The sequence below is a fragment of the Phyllostomus discolor genome, chromosome 1 (assembly GCF_004126475.2).
Source record: "Phyllostomus discolor isolate MPI-MPIP mPhyDis1 chromosome 1, mPhyDis1.pri.v3, whole genome shotgun sequence".
Taxonomy (NCBI): Eukaryota; Metazoa; Chordata; class Mammalia; order Chiroptera; family Phyllostomidae; genus Phyllostomus; species Phyllostomus discolor.
Window position 1 is genome coordinate 166,714,125 of NC_040903.2, and position 20,902 is coordinate 166,735,026.

The 20,902-nt window shown below is 38.4% G+C and overlaps 1 protein-coding gene across 1 annotated transcript in view; it reads right to left on the minus strand.

Moving 5' to 3' along the window:
- The window catches only part of NEDD4 (NEDD4 E3 ubiquitin protein ligase), a 120,947-nt gene that overhangs the window by 74,496 nt on the left and 25,549 nt on the right, over positions 1 to 20,902 (minus strand). Inside the window, exons 4-5 of the mRNA XM_028506832.2 lie at positions 20,833 to 20,871; positions 101 to 154 (exon numbers count right to left, since the gene is read on the minus strand). Coding sequence (XP_028362633.1) covers positions 101 to 154; positions 20,833 to 20,871 — 93 coding nt within the window. The remainder of the gene's footprint in view (positions 1 to 100; positions 155 to 20,832; positions 20,872 to 20,902) is intronic.

Below are 20,902 nucleotides of genomic sequence, written 5' to 3' on the forward strand. Positions count from 1 at the left end.
CAAATCATCTCTCATGTCACAGGTTCCCAAACCCCCTTTCCTTGCTGCTTTGCTGAAGTATACCTTGCTTCCTATTTCTCACAAGTACAATGTAACTTACCAATCGATTTTCATCAAATACTTCAAAAAGAAGCCGGTGCTCCTGGGGATGAACCTAAGTAAAAGAAACACAGGCTTTCTTTAAAAACAAGTGAACAGCAACCCACAGAGACTGAGAATAAATGCCTGAAAATGCTGCCATTTCCTAATTCCTGTTCTTTATAAGATTTTTTTTCTGGATCAATTCTATATTTTATTCTTGTTTATTCTATTAGTTGTCCCTACAAGATATTTTAAACTACATGTGATACTTAATACAAAAGCAGACCAGTCACAAGTCACCTATTTTCTGATGACTTTATTGTAACAGCAAAGTGGACTTGGTCGCTCATTTTTCCAATTTTTCTAAAATAGGATGAAAGGAAGTAAAATAACATTTCAAAAACTATTTAAATGTTTTCCAGCACTTAAAAATATAGAATAGACTTAAAACTTCTTATTATCAATTTTATTTACTCACTTTTTATTTATCAGGTTAAAACTACCCAAAATAGATGTTGATTTTATGGTAATTTGTGTCTGAATCCTTTTAGTACTGATTTGATAAAGGAATTTGTTGCTTCTACTATAAAAAATACAGGAGTAGTCAAAAAATATAAACTGAGTTTTTACTTATTGTTTATATTTTATACATAAGTAAAAATTAAAATGCAGTATTTTATTTTTCATAGATGATGCTTTTATTTTTACTGAAATATTTCAATAAGTTAAAATCTACTTAATAGCTGAAGGAAGTCAGAGAAAGACAAATACCATATGATTTTACTTCTATGTGGAATCTAAAACACAAAATAAATAAAACAAACAAACTCATTGACACAAAGAACAAATTAATGGCTGCCAGATGGGATGGGGCTAGAGGAATAGGTGAAAAAGGTGAAAAGATTAAGAAGTACAAACAAAATAGTCATGGATGCATAAAGTACAGAATAGAAAATATAGTCAATAATACTGTAATACTGATGTGTGGGGTCAGATGGGTACTAGACTTATCAGGATGGTCATTTCATAAGTTATGTAAATTTCTAATCACTGTGTTATATACCTGAAACTAATATAATATTGCATATCAACTGTAAATGAAAATATTAAAAAATTATTTTTAAAATGACTTGATATAAAAAAGAAAATCTTTAATAATTTTTATATTAGCAGTTAAAATGTGTAAGATAATAGAAAACATGTATATTGGTCTCTGCCCTGGTTCCTGGCACCAGAGCCCCTAAAACCCTTGTCATTTCCTAAGCGGTAACAGCTCTAAGAGTGTCTTTTGTTCTAATATTTAGTCTTTGACTCAATTCCTGATACGGGGCTCCTAAAACCCTTCAATTTCCTGGGTGGTAGGGGTGTTTTTTTTCCTAATGAGGTGACTCTGGGTGTGCTCCAGGATGAGGGCTGGTCACAAGAAACAAGTCATGATTAGAGGCTTGGAATTTCCAGCTCCAACCCCTACTCTCTTGCGAAGGGAGGTCTGAAAATGGAGTTTGCGATTGATGATGCCCATGTGATAAAGCCTCCATGAAAATTCCAAAAGCACGGGTTTGAACACATCCATATCTGGGGAGGGTGATGCACCCCAACCCCACAGGTACAGAAGCTCCCGCCCTCAGATCCCTCCCAGACCTCACCCTATGTATTCCTTCACCTGGCTGTTCATCTGCATCCTTTATTGTGTTTTTAATAAACTGACAAACACAAGTGTTTCTCTGAGTTCTGTGAGTTGTTATAGCAAATCAATGGAAGCTGAGGAAGGGGTCATGGGGAACCTCTGATTTGTAGCCAAGCCAGGCATAAGTTGTGGGTGACCTGGGCACCTATGCTTTTCGATTGTGTCTAAATTGAGATCAGTATTGTGGGATGGAGCCCTTAACCTGTGGAATCAGATGCTATACTGAGGTACGTAGTATCAAAATTGAGTTAAAACGTAGGCCAGCCATTCCATTGGTGTTAAACAAAATTGCCTGGTGTGGGAAAATAACCTCCACACATTTGGTGACCAGAATTATGAGAAGTAAAATATTCTATGTGATTAACAAAGGAAAAATACAGGAGGTAAAGGATTAGAATTATTTTCCCTATGATAAATATATTGGGTTAGCCAAAAAGATCAGGGTTTTTTTCCTGTAAGATGGCTGTAGTAGTGCTTAGTTGTCTTGAACTTCATTCAAAACAATTTTGTTAGATTGTATTGTGACAATGTCATATTAGTATGCATTTAGAAAAACATCAAAATGGGTGAATTTTTGTGCAGCCATTTTAGTTTTGAAGATGGAAGAAAATACAAAAATTTTGGCTTTATTATTTCAGGAAAGGTAAAAATGCAGCTGAAACACAAAAAAGATTTGTGCAGTGTAGGGAGAAGGTGCTATGACTGATCGAATTTATCAAAAGTGGTTTGTGAAGTTTTGTGCTGAAGATTTCTCACTGGATGATGCCCCACAGTTGGGTAGGCCAGTTGAAGTTGATAACAATCAAACAGAGACATTAATTGAGAACACTCAACGTTATATCATATGGAACATAGCCGACATACTCAAAATATCCAAATCCATAAAGTTATTGGTGAAAATGAAAAACACGTTTTTTATTTTATGGAAAAAACCATACAGCCTTTTTGGCCAACACAATATATCCCCACTCAGGCCAATACAGGATGATGTATAAAAAAATTCTCACACTTAGGTTGATTTTTTTCCCTATGATAAATATATTACACTGAACACTGTAATATTTTAAAACTTAGTTTTACATGTCAAAAGTATTGCTAGCCTTGATAAACTTTACTTCCTTCTGAGAACATGACCCTAATTTTACCTGTGACAATGTGCCCAGAGTCACCATACTGCAAAACTCAGGGGGATAATTTTTTTGAAGTATAACATATATTTAGTATAGTATAATGTATACTAACCTTAAAAATACAGCTTGATGACTTTTTATGTATGTTTACTATGGCATCATCACCAAGAACAAAATATCAAACACTCCATTCCACCTTATGTACCATTTGCCATATGAATAGTGCCCTCTGGACTTATTCAACATTGAGACTCTGAATATCTCTATCCAAAAATGATTTCCTTGCACCTAAGGATGGCCAAGGAGGGCAATGTGATAGCAGTCATTGGATGGGACTTCTAGAAAAGCTCTTTAAATAGGGCTGTCTCAACTGGAACAGATGGTCCTCAGGCCCTTTGCATTTCTCTTTCCTGCCTGGAACTTGGATGAGATAGCTGGCACTCCTACAGCCATATTGTAACCATGGAGGAACTCTGAGGAAGGAAGCCCCAGTCAACAGCTAGACACCATATGAATAGAAAAATAGTGTAAGACAACAATATTTTCTAAGATGTAAAGAAAGTTTGGAGGGAGGAGATGAAATTTCAGATGGCACTTGAAAGATGGGAAGAATTTGATAAGAGAGTTTAGAGAACATTCACAGCAAGGTGGTGGCATGAGGAAAGGCATAAGAAGAGAATGAGTATGCTCTAAGAAAATCAAGTGGGTAAGTACATTTTTGTATTAAAAAGTGGCAAGAAGCCCTGGCTGGTGTAGCTTAGGGGATTGAGCGTGGGCCTGTGAACCAAGGGATCACAGGTTCGATTCCCAGATCACGGCACATGCCTGTGTTGCTGGCCATGTCCCCAGTAGGGGGTGCACTAGAGGCAACCATACATTGATGTTTGTCTCCCTTTCTTTCTCCCTCTCTTCCCCCCTCTCTAAAAATAAATAAGTAAAACCTTTAAAATAAATAAGTAAATAAAAAGTGGCAAGAAAATTTTGGTTAGTTAGGCTGGAGCCAGGCTGAAGTCACTGAAATCCAAACAAGGAGTTAAGGCTTGATTGACAGGGAAGAAAATGAAGGTTTTAAAAGAAAAATGACATGACGTAGATCCTACGTTAAGTATTATTTTTGTCAAGTGATACACAAAATGAATTGGACTGGAGAGAGCCCCCAGAGTCCATAGGAACTGTGGTCTAGTAACTCAGCATGGAGTGATGAGAGCTCAGCCTGGGATTGTCCCCATGAGAACAGGGAAGGAGACAAGTCCATTAACATTTTGAAGGAAAAAATCAGAAGTTTCAGTGTCTATCAAAGTACCTGGCAGACACTGTAGCCATTCAATGTCAATAATGAATATTCTGCCCTAGCTGGTGTGGCTCAGTGGATTGAGCACCAGCATGCAAACCAGGGGGTTGCTGATTTGATTCCCAGTCAGGGCACATGCCTGGGTTGCAGGCCAGGTCCCCGATAGGGCGCATGTGAGAGGTAACCACGCATTGATGTTTTCTCCCTCTCTTTTTCCCTTTCTTTCCCTCTCTCTAAAAATAAATAAATAAATAAATAATCTTAAAAAAAACACAAAAAACCCTAAAGTAAGTTCCTAGAAATTTAGCTGGTGGATTCATAAAAAAAGCAATGTAGACATATTTTTTCAAATAGCTTTATTATGGAATAATTCACATACTATACAAATGACCCATTGAAAGTGTACAATTCAGTGGTTTTTAGTATATTCATAAAGTGTGCAACCACCATTACAATTTTAAAACATTTTTATCATCTCAAAGAGAAATGCAATACTCTTTAGCAGTCACTGCTAATTTCCTCTCAACCTCCCCTTTCTCAGGCAACCTCTATTTTCTGTCTCCACAAATTTGCATATTCTAGAAATTTAATGTAAGTGGACTCATACAATATATGGTCTTTCATAATTGGCTTCTTTCACTCAGCATAATGTTTTCAAGGTTTACCCATGTGGGAACATGCATCGGTACTTCATTCCTCTTTGTAGCCAAATAATATTCAATTGTATGTATACATCCCAATTTGTCTGTTCATCTGGGTTGTTTCTACCTTTTACTATAATAATAATGCTATGAACATTAATGTACAAGTTTTTGTGTGGACATATGTTTTAAGCACATTCTAAAATAAAAACTGTAAAATTTAAATGAAATAAACATCTTTACCAATCATAAAGCATTATATTAATAGAAAATACCTTAAATTTTTATTTACCTGTTTTATGTCTTTCTACTTTGTTCATCTATAGTTATGTATAACCAACAAATTTTAAAATAAATTACAGCTACACAACCATGGGCCCTGGCCAGGTTGCTTGGTTGGTTGAAGCACTGTACCCATGCACCAAAAGGTTGTGGGTTCTATCCCCAGTTGCGGTTAGTATGAGAGGCAACTGATTGATGTTTCTTTCTTTCTTTCTCTTTCTCTCTCTCTCCCCCCACTTCTTCTCTCTCCAAAATCAATAAATATATCTTTGGGTGAGGATTAAAAATAGGTATACAGCAAAGCAATCATTTAGAATGGAAAGGCAGATAAAGTGCTTCCCAGATAAGGTCAAGTTAAAGGAGTTCATCATCAGTAAGCCCTTATTATATGAAATGTTAAAGGGACTTACCTAAGAAAAAGAAGATGATCAAAAATATGAACAGTAATATGACAACAAACTCACAACTACCAACAATTGAACTTAAACAAAAAGAAACTAAGCAAACAACTAGAACAGGAAAAGAATCACAAAAAGGAGATCACATGGAGGGTTATCAGTTGGAGGGGGAGGGGTGGAATAGGGGAAAAGGTACAGGGAATATGAAGTATAAATGGTAGGTACAAAATAGACGGGGAGGTTAAGAATAGTATAGGAAATGGAAAAGCCAAAGAACTTATATGTATGACCCATGGACATGAACTACCTGGGGGGATGCTGGTGGGAAGGGGGGTACAGGGTGGAGGGGGATAAAGGGGAGAAAAAAATGATAACTATAATAGCATAATCAATAAAATATACTTCAAAAAAATAAAATAAGAAATAGACATACAGCCATGGGAGAAAAACCCAAACAGTAAAAAAGATACATAGTAAATTATAAATTTTTCTCTTATTCTTGTCCCACATTCAGAGAAAATATTGTAAACAGTTTCTTTGGTCATTCCAGAGGTATTTTCTGCAAATAACAGCATTTGAGAGGGCATTTCTAGATGTTTATTTTTCCCCAAAGTTGTAACATGTATACAATGTTTTGCACTTTTGTTCCTTTAACATATTTTGAAACTAATGCTCTGTCAGTACATATATATCTGTCTTTTAAAACAGCTGATGTGAAAAACTTAAAACATTAAAGAGCCGATATGGATTTCATTGCATGGAGGTGCATAATTTACTTAGTGCTTTATTCATGGGGTGCCCCCCTTCTCCCTAGCCAACAGAATTCTGATTTCTTTTTTTTTAATATATTTTATTGATTATGCTATTACAGTTGTCCCATTTCCCCCCTTCTCTCCCCTCCACCCTGTACCCCCTCTCCCACCCACGTTTCCCCCCTTTAGTTCATGTCCATGTGTCATACTTATGAGTTCTTTAGCTTCTACATTTCCTGTACTATTCTTGCCCTCCCCCTATTTTCAACCTACATTTTATGCTACTTATTCTCTATACCTTTTCCCCCTCTCTCCTCCTGCCACCCCCCTGCTGCTAACCCTCCATGTGCCCACCATTTCTGTGGTTCTGTTCCTGTTCTAATTGTTTACTTAGTTTCTTTTGGTTTTGCTTTAGGTGTGGTTGTTAATAATTGTGAGTTTGCTGTCCTTTTACTATACATGTCTTTTCTTTATCTTCTTTTCTTAGATAAGATCCTTTAGCATTTCATAAAGTAAGGGCTTGGTGATGATGAACTCCTTTAACTTGACCTTATCTGAGAAGCACTTTATCTGCCCTTCCATTCTAAATGAGAGCTTTGCTGGATAGAGCAATCTGGGATGTAGGTCCTTGTCTTTCATGACTTGGAATAGTTCTTTCCAGCCCCTTCTTGCCTGTAAGGTCTCTTTGGAGAAATCAGCTGACAGTCTGATGGGAACTCCTTTGTAGGTTACTGTCCCCTTATCTCTTGCTGCTTCTAGGATTCTCTCCTTTGATTTTACCTTGGCTAATGTAATTATGATGTGCCTTGGTGTGTTTCTTCTTGGGTCCAACTTCTTTGGGGCTCTCCGAGCTTCTTGGATTTCTTGGAAGACTGTCCCCTTTGCCAGAATGGGGAAGTTCTCCTTTATTATTTGTTCAAATACATGCTCAATTTGTTGCTTTTCCCCTTCTGATTCTGGTAACCCTATGATTCGGATGTTGGACCATTTAAAGGTGTCCTGGATGCTCTTAAGCTTTTCCTCGATCTTTTGAATTCTTATTTCATCATGCTTTCCTGCTTGGTTGATTCTATCTTCCTTCTGGTCCACTGTATTGTTTTGAGATTCAGATTCCTTCCTTTCACTATTGGCTCTCCTCCGTATATCTTCCTGCATCTCTTTTATGGTAACCTGCATCCTTTCATCTGAATTGTGCCCAAAATCAACCAATTCTGTGAGCTTTCTGATCACCAGTGTTTTGAACTGCGCATCTGATAGATTGGCTATTTCTTGGTTGCTCAAAAGGATGAGTCCTGGGGGATTGATCTATTCTATTGGAAACATGTCTTTCCCTGTCTCTCCCCACCCACCCCCGGGGTCTGGTCGCTCTTATTATGGTGGGGGACAGAGTCTTAGGTGTTCCCCCGGGGCTGGGCACCCCAGTCGCTAGATTGTGATGTTATATGTGGGGACAGGGGCGGGAGCGGGGACAGGAGGGAACAATGGCGGTAGTTCCGTTCTCCTGGGCTCAGACCCTTCTCTGGGATCCTGGGCCGCGAGCTCTGCCCTGGTCCACAATCGCCGCCCCACTGGGTCTGCCAGCCGCAGCCTGTGCACTCAGGAACCACCGCTGCATTCCTGCGCCCCAGATGGCTGTCGTGCCGATTTCGCGCCAAATTTTCCCCGACCTCCACGTGACTCCGACCCGCACCAGCCCCACGCCTGCCCAGCTGGTCTTCTCCTACCTGTCTGGATGTACAGGTCTACTTCAACTTCTTGGCTGTCCGACTTCCATTCAGATAAATCCTCTGTCAGTTCTGGGTGTTATTCTGTCTGTACATTATTGTTGTTCTAATCTTGGTTGTGCGAGGAGGTACGGTGCGTCCACCTATTTCTCCATCTTGCCGGAAGTCCCAGAATTCTGATTTCATTCAAATTCTGGAAGGTGTGTCAGGGTCAACAGCCTCTCTCCATCCCCAGGGGCTGAATCCTGATTCCTTTAAGCCTCAGAGTAACTCCAACCTCCTTACCAAGGACGAGGTTAGAAGTAAGCACATGATACAGTTTGGCCTGAGACATATGCATCAAAGTCTCCTGTGGGAACTTTTGGAAAAGTTTTAAGAGAAACACAAGGGAAAACTCTCCATTTCTGCCTCTGGACATCATCAAATGAGGCTGTCATGTTTGGAACTGCCTCAAGCATCTTGGGACCACGAGCAGGAAGCCAGAGAATCCCAGGGACACTGGGTCAGATGTGACCCCACCCTGTTGCTGCAGTTACCACCCACCCTCTATGACCCTTTTTGTGATTAGAGATAATAAATGCACCTATTGTTTACAAGACAACATTAACTATTACCTGAAACCTGTCACTTGAAGCTGAAAGGATCCTAAATGATACATTTCCTCCAAGGACCTTTCCTTAGGCTCCTAGATCTAAGAAATCCCCTAAATTCCCTAATAACCTCCTGATAGTCACTCCCTAACATCTGTTTTCTTTTTCCTTTCATGATGCTGAACACACTGGTAATTATTTGAGAAATCTGTTCATAGAGCTCCACAGTAGACAGTAAGCTTCATTGAGGGTGGGGACTGTAGCCATATCATTAACCAGCATTAGCAAAGCACCTGTGACATGAACATAGAAAAATATCACACCAACTATGTATATAGGTGGGAGAATATAAATATATTGACAAAAATGCCAGAAGATCACACAATCAGTGGTGGTTTTATGAAGATTAAATTATGGCTGATTTTTATTTCTCTTTATAAAAATACCTATTATATACAAGTTACATTGTTCTGTAATATAATACAAATATACACATGAACACACACACACATTATATAAATATCACATGATGAGCATGAAAGCTAAAGATACAATGCCAGCACCAGGAGAACAGAGGGAATGGAGTGGACTGCCCTCTTCGTACATTCGTGCATTGCACTTATGCAGAGTACATAATGTGTACATCGCACCTGGTGTGACTTTTTTTCAGCCTGTCATTTGTCTCCTCTGGTCTCATGTGATCAACTATACATGTAGGTTTTGCTGTAATTTGCTGTTGAGCACTAATTTCAATTTGGAGTGTCCTCTGTTTGTCTCTTACAATAACAGTCCTCCAGAAAAACTTCCTTTGAGCCTCAATGGTTTCTGAGAGATACAAAGGCTCTTGTCAACTTCTGACCACAATTTCCATTTGGCCAAATGCCCAATAATCAAGTTTTTACTGTGGTATATTATCTCAACAGATATTTTTTAAAAGATTTTTATTTATTTTTAGAGAGGGAAGGGAGGGAGAAAGAGAGAGAGAGAGAAACATCAATGTGTGGTTGCTGGGGGCCATGGCCTGCAACCCAGGCATGTGCCCTGACTGGGAATCAAACCTGTGACGCTTTGGTTCGCAGCCTGCGCTCAATCCACTGAGCTATGCCAGCCAGGGCTCAACAGACATTATGTGAACACATTCAATTGAAAACATTTTGTGCTAAGTATAAATAATAAGTGACAAAGGGGAAAGTAGGGGCCCATACTTTGTACAGAATAATGTCCTTTGTACAGAAAGTACTAAGTCACCATGTATTTTCCGTTCTTTATCTAGTTGTGATGAATTAACACTGATCCATTCAAATTTATCTAGTTATCTCTGCAATACATTTGCAAAATTCTGATAGATATAAATGCACTGCCTATGGTCCCAGAATAAAGTAGTGTTGGCTAGAACACTTGATAATAGCAAAATTATGGTAGAAGAAACAATGAATAAAAGGCATTCGAGTCCTACCCTGGCCAGTTGGTTCAGTTAGTTGGAGCATTGTCCTGTACACCCAAAGGCTGTCAGTTAAGATTCCCAGTCAGGGCACATACCTAGGTTGTGGCTTTGATTCCCAGTTGGGGCACATATGGAAGGCAGCCAACCAATGTTTCTCTCTCACATTGATGTCTCTTTCTCTCTCTCTCTCGCCCTTCCTCTCTCTCTAAAATACATTTCTTAAAAAAGCAGTAGAGTCCTGAACCTGGTTTATCATTTACAAATGACCTTCTTTCTTATTTTTGTGACAGCATCTCTAATTCAAAAGTAGTACTGACCCTAGCCAGTGTAGCTCAGTGGATTGAGCACAGACCTGCAAACCTAAGCATCACTGGTTCGATTCCCAGTCAGGGCACATGCCTGGATTGCAGGCCATGTCCCCAGTAGGGGGTGCACTAGAGGCAACCACACACTGATGTTTGATGTTTCACTCCCCCTTTTTCTCCCTCCCTCCCCCTCTCTCTAAAAATAAATAAAATCTCTTAAAAAATAAGTAGCACTGAATTTCGAGCATCCTTTCTAATCAGAAATCAAGATAAAAAGTAATGGGAAGATTTTTAGTTATAGTTTTAATTTTTAAAAAAATATTTTCTCCCTGACCAGTGTGGCTCAGTTGGTTGGGCATCATCTCACAAAGCTAAAGGCCACCAGTTTCATTCCCAGTTCAGAGCACGTGCCTGGGTTACAGGTTGTATCCCTGGTCAGATGCATACGAGAGGCTACCAATCAATATTTCTCACATCGGTGTTTCTCTGCCTCTGTTTCTCCCTCCTTTCCCCTCTAAATAAATAAAATATTTTTTAAAAATTAAACATTTTAATTACAATTTTAATTCCTCTAACAGATACCTATATTTTCTACTTCTATTCATATTGGTTTTACTAAGTTTTTAGCCTTTAAAGTTTTTTTTCATTTTAGCTAAGTTGTTAAAATTATTGCCATCAAGTCATTCATAGTATTACCTGATTTATTTTTTGTCTATAGGATTTTTTTCATTCTTTACACTGGTTATTTCAGTTTTTTCCCCTCTCATGTTTGGACCAGCAAGATGTACCAAAGAATCACTTCATTTATTTTCTCTTCTTTTTCCATTTCATTATTTTCCATTCTTATTTCCTTCCCTCTATTTTTTTTCTGCTTAAAGTAGAAACTTAGATCACTGACTTTTAAATCTTTTTTCTTCTGTATATAAAGGTGCAAATTTTTCTCTAAGCACTGAATTAGCTTATCCCATATTTTGATATGTTATGCTTTATCAATTAAAATGTTTTCTAACTTTTCTTATGATTTCTTCTTTATCTATAGCTTATTTAAATTGTTGCTTAATTTCCAAGTATTTGTGGGTTTTCCAGGTATATTTGTGTTGCTGAATTCTATCTTAACTCTATTGTAGTCAGAGAATATACTGTTGCATCTCAACCTTCTAAAATGCATTCAAACATGTTTTATGGCCTTATATATGGTGTCTCCTCGTGGATGCTCCATGGACATATAAAAATGTATATTTTTCAGATATTAGATGTAATGTTCTCTACATGCCAAATAGGTTAAATTTACCTACAGTGTTTTTCAAATCTTTTATGTACCTACTGAGTTTTTCTGTCTGGTTGTTTTAGCATACTCAGAGATAAGTAACAAAACCTTTAACTACTCTGGATTTATTTATTCCTCTATTTAGTTCTGTCAATTTTCCTTCATAGTTCTAAAGCTCTTTTGTTAGGTGCATACAAATTTAGGGTTGTATGTCTTCTTGGTAAATAAGCCCTTTTACAATCATGTATTATGCCTCTTTGTCTTTGGAAATATTATTCATCCTGAAGTCTACTTCGTCTAATTTTGATACAGCCACATCAGGGTTTCATTTGGGATTTTTTAGCTTCATGTTTGCATGATAAATCTTTTTCTGTACTTTTCCTTTTAATGGGTCCATGTCTTTTTACTCAGTTTGTATCTTCTGTAAATAGCATATAGTTGAATCTTATTTTTTTTTAATTATTGAGATGGCTAGCTTTATGACTGTCATCGTTCTATTTTTGTTCTATTTGTCTTTATTCCTCTTTTCTTCCCTTAACAATATTATTCAAGTACTTCTTGGTATTCTATTTCACTTCTTTTATTAGGTTTTTACCTATAATTTTGTTTCAATTTCTTAGTAGCTGCTCTGAGGATTATAACATACATCCTTAAACATCACAATTGTAATAGCCAGAGTTGAGCTACTCGGGTCTCCTTCAGATCTCTTTCAAGAGAACCTGCATAGTTGATTGGCAGCTCCTAGTTGATCGTGCATCTTTGCATCTACCCATTGTGTTCTCTTTGCTTGCTACTGAAGGCTGGACACAGTGGGGTTTCAACAGCCTGACCATTCTTGCCCAACACAGGACTTCTCTAACAGACAACCTCTGCTGGGAAACTCTCTATCAGCCTGGATGAGACTTTCTCAGAATGGAGCTGCAGTGTAAGTCTCTTCCTCTCCAGTCTTTTCACACCTCTCCTTGCATAGGTGTTAGGCCTCCATTATGATGAGAAGGCTCTCCCCATCTGTACATCCTCCATCTTTGACCTTCATATTTAATCCCATCTTGATGTCTGTCTCTTACAGGGCTCAAGCCAACACTGACGGGGTATGGGTAGTGGGGTTTTAGGACCAGCCCAAGTTCACCTGGCAGACCAGGAGTTCCCCTCCCCATTCTGAGCTGTAATGTGGGACACAAAGTCCCAATAAGATGGTGGCCCAGTTCCTAAAAATTTCTCCAGTGATGTCCCAGGAATATGTCCTGGTGGAGAGGAACATGCTTGCCAGTGTGATATTTAAGGCACTTGAAAGATATAGGGGTAACGATGCCTACAAAAACAATGGCTAGTTACTGCTACACTGTGTCACCAACTTACAGAGAGATAATGAGAAATTAAGGATACTCAAAAAACTAAAGGTTAAATATGTGAGACAGAGGGACTCTTCGGTATCTGAGAAAGAGGACTGCACCTCCTGGAGTGGAAAAGAGGACACAACTGAGGAGCAGCCTCAAATGTGACAGAGATGCAGAGCTCACAGACATTTAAACGTTCAGCCCCTGCAGGTCTAATATGTTCAAGCCAGGGCCCTGGCTGAGAAAACCTAGGACCCTGACGTGTGAGATGGGAGGATCTGGGTGAACACTCCTGAGGTTTTAGTTCTGTAAGTCCCTAACCCTCAGAGCTGGCAGAGTAGCCCATCCTTCTGTAGTAAGAGCTAGCACCTCCCCCATGCAGGGAGATACTGTTGAGGCTTCCTCCCCACAAGGAAAAGGGGTCTCTCCTCAGGAGTTCCTCTAACTTCTCTTCTGACTACCAAGATAATAATAACCAGTGTTAAATTCCAGCAAAACCCAGCTGGGCCTGATATACGATGAAAGAGATTATTACATTTGGAAGCAGTTTCAAGAATTAAAGAGCATGCACTAGTAGGAGCCCAAGAAATACCCCTGAGACAATAATACTTGATCAAAGGAACAGAAGCATTAGACCGGATAGGCAAGATTTCACTGACTTGGGATTTAATATCCTGCTGTGGACCCCTTGAGATGAGCCAAACTTACTGCTAGGGTGGCTCCTAGAAACCTGAAAAAATAATGAGCCAAGTGTAAATGCCTGAGTTGCCCTGGCAGATGGTAGAAGTATTAAAAGGTCCATGAAAGTGGCCATACTGGAATGAAATATATATTTGGCCTCATGATGTGTGTATGTGTGTGTGTGTGTGAGAGAGAGAGAGAGATGAGGCCAAAATACCTACAGATTTCTATGCCCAGAGGACACACCATTAACCACAGTGATCAGGCATGTGCCAGAGACAGGGGCAGCAGCACCACCAAGAAGTGCAGTGGTGGCTCTCTTTGGCATGCTAGGAACTAATGGTAAGAGAAGGGGTCACAGAGCTGGCCTCCTAAATAGTCGTGTAAAGAGATGATCCTCCCTATCTCCAGTAATAGAGCCCAGCTGATGGCATTTCACTGCCAGAATCAAGGGGCTGCAATTACTGTAATGAGCAGACAGATTAGAGGGACAGTGAAGCAGACCTGACTTGAGCTGCAGAGTATAGAGCACAGCATCCCCAGGGGCAGAACAGGCTGGTGGCCAATGAAGGTGCAATGAGGATTGATATGTACAAGCATGAGAAGACAACAGTAGAGAAATGAATGGCTAAGGACAGTTTCCCTAATTAAAAAATCACAATCCCTTGTCCTACTCCCCAACCTGAGCCAACAGTCTGATCAAAAGCCCATTTACTAAAGAAGTGACCTAGTCCTTAGAAGGAGGGTTCTGCCTCACTTCAGTAAGTATATGTTGTAATGATCTCCCCTCCTCCTCCAAAAGGACATGGCCATTTACTCGGGTGGACTGTGTACAGGGGAAAATGAATACTCAGACAAACTGAGGACTGTTGGAAACAGGATCTGTGTTGACACCTAGAAACCCAAAGCATCACAGCTTCCCTACTAGAGCAAGGACTTGCAGGGACCAGAGAATAAATGGAGGCCTGGCTAAAGTTCAGCTTATACAGAGTCCACTGGGTCTGTGGGTCCACCCAGAGTCATTTCCCCAATTTTCAAGTGTAAAATTGGGATTGACGTACTGGAAGTTGGGTCCCCTCACCACCACCACCATGATGGCTTGTGGGTTAAGAACCCATAGTAAGAAGGCCAAGAGGAAGCCTCTGAACTGTCCTATCTCTGTTTAAGATAGTAAACCTAAAACAACATTGATTAGAAATGACAACAAAGCACAAGCAATAAAAGAGAACAATAGATAAACAATACAAAAATAGCTAATTTTTAATCAAAATTTAAAACTTTTGTGCTTGAAGGGACACCATTAATAACATTAAAGGACAGCCTACAGAATGAAGAAAGTTTCTGCAAATCATGTATCTGACAAGGAGCTTGTAATTTAGAAATATAAAGAGCTACACCTTAATAACAAAAAGACAAATAACCCAACTGTAAAATGGGCAAAAGATCTGAACAGACATTTCTCGAAAGACTATATACAACTGGAAAGTAAGCTTGTGAAAAGATGCTCAGTGTCCTTAAGCATAAGAAAATGCAAATCAATGCAATTAAAAAATGGGCAAAGGACCTGAACAGATACTTCTCCAAGGAGGACATGCAAAGGGCCCACAGACACATGAAAAAATGCTCAACATCACTAGCCATCAGAGAGATGCAGATTAAAATCACAATGAGATACCACTTCATACCAGTTAGAATGGCCATCATTAATAAATCGACAAACAAGTGCTGGCAAGGTTGTAGAGAAAAAGGAACCCTAGGGCACTCTTGGTGGAAATGCAGACTGGTACAGCCACTGTGGAAAACAGTATGGAATTTCCTCAAAAAACTAAAGATGGAACTGCCTTTCGATCCAGCAATTCCATTGTTGGGAGTGTACCCAAAGAATCCTGAATCACCAATTCCAAAGAACGTATGCACCCAAATGTTCATAGCAACACAATTTACAATAGCCAAGTACTGGAAACAGCCTAAGTGCCCATCAGTAAATGAATGGATCAAAAAACTGTGGTACCTTTACATAATGGAATACTAGGCAGCAAAAAGAAAGAAGGAACTCTACCCTTCCAGACAGCATGGATGGAACTGAAGAGCATTATGCTAAGTGAAATAAGCCAGGTGGTAAAAGACAAATACCATATGATCTCACCTATAAGTATAATCTAGTCAACAAAACAAACAAATGAGCACAACAGAAGCAGAGACTTAGAAATATAGAACAAACTGACAGTGACCAGAGGGGAGGAGGAAGGGGGATAATGGAGGAAAGAGGGGGAAAGGGCAAGCAGAGGAACACGAATAGAGGACTCATAGGCATGGATGATGGGGAGCACTGACTGTAGGAGCGGGGATGAGGGACAGGGTAGGGGTGAGCAATGGAGAAAAAGGCAAGACAATTGCAACTAAACAATAATAAGAAAATGCAAATCAAAACCACATTTAGATGCCACTTCACACCCACAAGGAGGGCTATAATAAAAAGACAGAAAATAACAGGTATTAAAAATGTGGCGAAATCAGAACTCTCAACCACTGTTGGTGGGAATGTAATGTGGTACAGCCACTTTGGAAAACTGTTTGGCAGCTCCTTATATGATCCAGGAATCCCGCATATAAGTATATACCTCTCCAAGTGAAACTCTGTATCACACAAAAACTTGAATACAAGTTATGTTCATAGCACCATTATTCATCATAGTTAAAAAGTGGAAAGAGCCCAGATGTCCATCAACTGATACATAGGTAAGTAAAGTATGGTTATCCATACAATGGAAAATGTTTGGCAATAAAAAGAAATGATGTACTGATACATGCTGTAACATGATTAAACCTTAAAAACATTATGCTAAGTGAAAAAAGTTAGAAACAAAGGACCACATGTTGTACAATACCATTTATACAACATGTACAAAATAAGTGAATCTAAGAGACAGGAGTAGATTAGTGGTTGTGTGGGAGAGGGGCAGGTGTTATGGGAAAAAATGGTGACAGCTTGTGTATATGCAGTTTCTTTTTGGGAGTGATGAAAATGTTTGCAAAATGATTTTGGTGATGGCTGCACAGTACTGTGCACTAAAAACAACTGAACTGTATACTTTGAGTGATTTGGATGTTATGTGAATTATATTTCAATAAAGTTTAAAAAACAAAAATATTGCAGCCTGATGGGAATGTTAGCAGTAAGTACCACCAGAAAAGACCTAAAGGACACAAATGTTCATTTAATTCTCTACTCTGATCCCTGCAGAAATCAGATAGATCCTGGGGAATGACTCTACCTGTAAGGTCCACCAAATAATAGCCCCACTTGCCTGCTGTTTCCTGAATACAAGTCCAGAGTGCCCTCACAGCAGCCTCGGACTGGTTTGATAGGATCCTTGCTATGTCCACTGGAAAGTGTGCTCCTTTTGGGGAGTTGGACCTCTAACTCAGCAGAGCCCAGAGTTCCAGGGATGACAGGCACATAGTCCTCCCTGGGGTCTTCGGCAATAATGGTAAATGGGGCCACTCCTACTTCTACTCCTTTGTTCCTAGACCCATGTATACTTTCTGTTGTGAACATAGCCCTATATGGAGGTCTCTGGTTTAAAGAATAAACTATATCCCATCTCTGCAGAGTACTGTCTCCACAGTGGTGCTTCAGTTGTGCCTTCAGTAAGCCATCCCAGCTCTGTGAGGCTTCCTGCTTCTGGATGGTGTGGCAGGTGATGTAACCAATGGATCCCATGGTCAAGGACTCATTCCTGAACCTCCTTCTCTGTGAATTGGGTCCCCTGAAAGAATAAAATGTGTGGATTTCCATCCCGATGGAATACACATTGTATAAGCCCCCAGAGAGTTGTGCTGGATGAGATTCTACAAATAAGAAAGGCAAACTTATACCCAGAAGTAATCGCAGGACAAATTTCTGGCCCTTTCAGAATAGAAGGCATACAATTTAGTACTTACCACAAAAATGGCTATGGTCATGAGGGTTAATGAATGGTCTACAATTATATCTTCTTTTTTTTTTATCCTCACCTGAGGACATGCTTATTGATTTTAGAGACAGGGGAAAGGAGGAAGAGAGAGAGAGAAACATCAAATGAGAGAGAAACATTTATTGGCTGCCTCTTGCATGCACCTCGATGGAGAGCCAAACCTGCAATTGTGAAGCCCTAGGTATGTACCCTGACCAGGAATCAAACCCATGACTTTTTGGTATATGAGACAACACTCCAACCAACCGAGCCACACCAGCCAGGGCTGCAGTTTATCTTCTTATAAAGTCATTTGTCTGGTTTTGATATCAGGGTAATGCTGGTGTCATGAATGAATTGGGATGTGTTCCCTCCTATCTATTTTCAGAAAGACATCATGTAGAAATTGAAATTATTTATTCCTTAAATGTGTCGTAGAATTTAACAGAGAAACCATCTGGGCCTGAAGTTTTCTTTGTTGGGAGGTTTTTAACTTCAAATGCAATTCTTGAAGAGACACAGGAATTTTCAGGTAATTTATTTCTTAAAAGTTTGGTAGCACATGTCTTTAAAGGAACTGGTCCATTTCATCTAAGCCAATGAATAGGGGAACAGAGTTGTTCACAGTGGCCCGTGTCATCCATCTAATGGCTATAGGTTCTGGAATGATGCCACTTTCTAAGTGGAAACTTAGATCAATTGCCCAAGATCTTTCTTCTTTTCTAATGTAATGTAATGCTATATGTTTCCCTCCAAGCACTGCTTTAATTATATTCTACAAACTTTGATGTATTTTTATTTCATGCTGTTAAAATATTTTTAATTTCCCTGGAGATTTTTATCTGATCCATGGGTTATTTAGAAGTGTGTTAACTTCCAAGTATTTGGGGATTTTTCAGATATATTTGTGTTATTGATTCCTACTTTAATTATATTATAGTTGGATACCATACTTTATATGATTTATATTCTTTTAAAAAATAAAAGAATTGTTAAGGTTTAGTTTTGGGCCCAGCTTATTCAGTAAATGTTTCACGTGTAATTGAAAAGACTAAGTAGTCCACTGTTGCGATGGACAGTCTGTGAGTGTCTATTAGGTAGGCCTTATTTTATAGTTTTGTTCAGCATTTCTATATTTTACTGATTTTTTTGGTCTATTTCCACCTTTTTATATTTCTACTGTCCCTCAATACTGAGAATACTGAATTCTCCAATTAAAATGGTGTCTTTGACAATTTCTCCTTTCAGTTCCATCATTTATTGCTTTATAATTTTGAAGCACTGATATTAGGTGCACAAACAGAACTGTTATGGCTTCTTGATGAATTTGCTTTGTGTCTTATTTGTTATTGGCTTTTTGGCTATATGTCTTTATTATTTTTTAGTAGCTGCACTAGAAATTACAGTATACACACTTAACCTTTCATGGTCTACTTAAAGTTAATACTGAACAACTTGAAGTAAAATGTAGAAGCCCTACCACCATAAAGTTCACTTTACCCTCGCTCTTTTATGTTATGGTTACAGTATGTATTCACCTACATAAATTAAAAATCATACCAATGTTATAATTTTTGCTTTCAACGGCTGTACATATTTTAAGGAACTCAAGAGAAAAAAGGTCTATTATAATTAAACAGAATAAACTCAAGAGAAAAACAGTCTACTATAATTACAGATATTTACTATTCCTGTTGCTTTTCCTTGGTTTCTAAAGGCTTAAATTTACTTCTGATACCACTTACTTTTAGCCCAAATAATTTCCTTTAGCATTTTCTTTAGAGCAAGTCTGCTAGCAATAAATTATCTTATTTTTTCCTCAGCTTCAAATACTATACTGTCACTCCTGAAGTATGTCTTTTTTAAGTATAGAATTCTGTGTCGATTGTTCTTCTTCCCTTTCCTGTCTTAAGACAATTTTATCGTAGTTGTTGGAATCATTGTGCCCCTATGCATAATGTGTCATTTTCCCTGGCTGCTTTCAAGATTTCTTCTTTTTCTTTGATTTCGGCAATTTGATTTTATGTCTGAACCTAGTTTCCTCTGCATGTACTCTGGGTTTCACTGAGCTTTTTAAATCTATAAATGCATGTCTTTCACCAAATTTGGAATTTTTTAGCCATTATTTCTTCAAATCTTTTTTTTCACCAATGTCTTCTTCCTCTTCTGAGGCTTTAGTTATTCAATTAGACTCCTTTAATATTGTCCACAGGTTCCCTCAGCCTCTACTAATTTTTTTCCATCTTTATTTTCTGTTCTTTAAATTAGGTGATTTCTACTGATTATTTTCAAGCTCACTGATTGTGTTCGATGTTATCTCCATTTTGTTATTGAGCTCATCTAGTGACTTTTAAAATTTTTTTTCAGATATTATATTCTTGCTTTAATATTTCTATTCATTCTTTTTTATGGTTTCTATTTCTCTGCTGAGAATATCTATCTTCCCATCTATTACAAGGGTGTTTATCTTTACTTCACAGAGCATAGTTATAATAGTTAAAATAACTGCTCTATAAGGTTTTACTGATAATTCCAGTATCTGGGTCATCTTGGGACTCACATTTATTGACTTTCTTTTCTTTTGAGAATTGGTCATATTTTCATGGTTTGTTGTATATAAAATAACTTTGGACACATGTTGAATATTTGTTGTGAAACTGGATCCTGCCAGAATCCTTAATAGCATTACAATTGTACATTGCATGAGGTTAAGAACCCTTGACAGAAAGGCCTAAGGAGACATTCTCAGTTTGAGGGTTCTTCTGAGGAGCCTGGAATAACTGCTGGCTGGGGTTTGCTCTTAGGGTACAGTGAGGTAGTGTAAGGGGAAAGGCAGGAATGTGCATGAAGGGTGAAGGAGGAAATATATCCATTTATTGGCAGGCCTTCATCATCTCTCGCCTGGGGCAGTCTATTTAATAAATGACTGAGAGACACAAATATTATCTTTAAGGGAAAACACCAAAATATGCTAAATTGGAATAAGCACACCAAATAGTCTCTAAATCAGAATTAAACTAGAATGAAATAATCCCAGGCTTACAGTAACATTTTACCCCTTCATTACCTTACATATGTGGGTTTTCATAATAAAATAAATGGTTCCAGGACCATGTCATCTTCGGAATAACTAGATTAAACTATTTAAATTTTTGAAAATCTAGCCAAATTCTTATAAGATGCATTTTAGAATATTATAAGTGAGAACTTATTCTAACTATTGAGAGAACTTTTTGCTGTTTTAATGAAATAAAATGCATACTTACTCTGAATAATATTTCTTCATTCCATTTTGGATTCAAAGTCTAAAAGACAATAAACATAGAATAACTAATT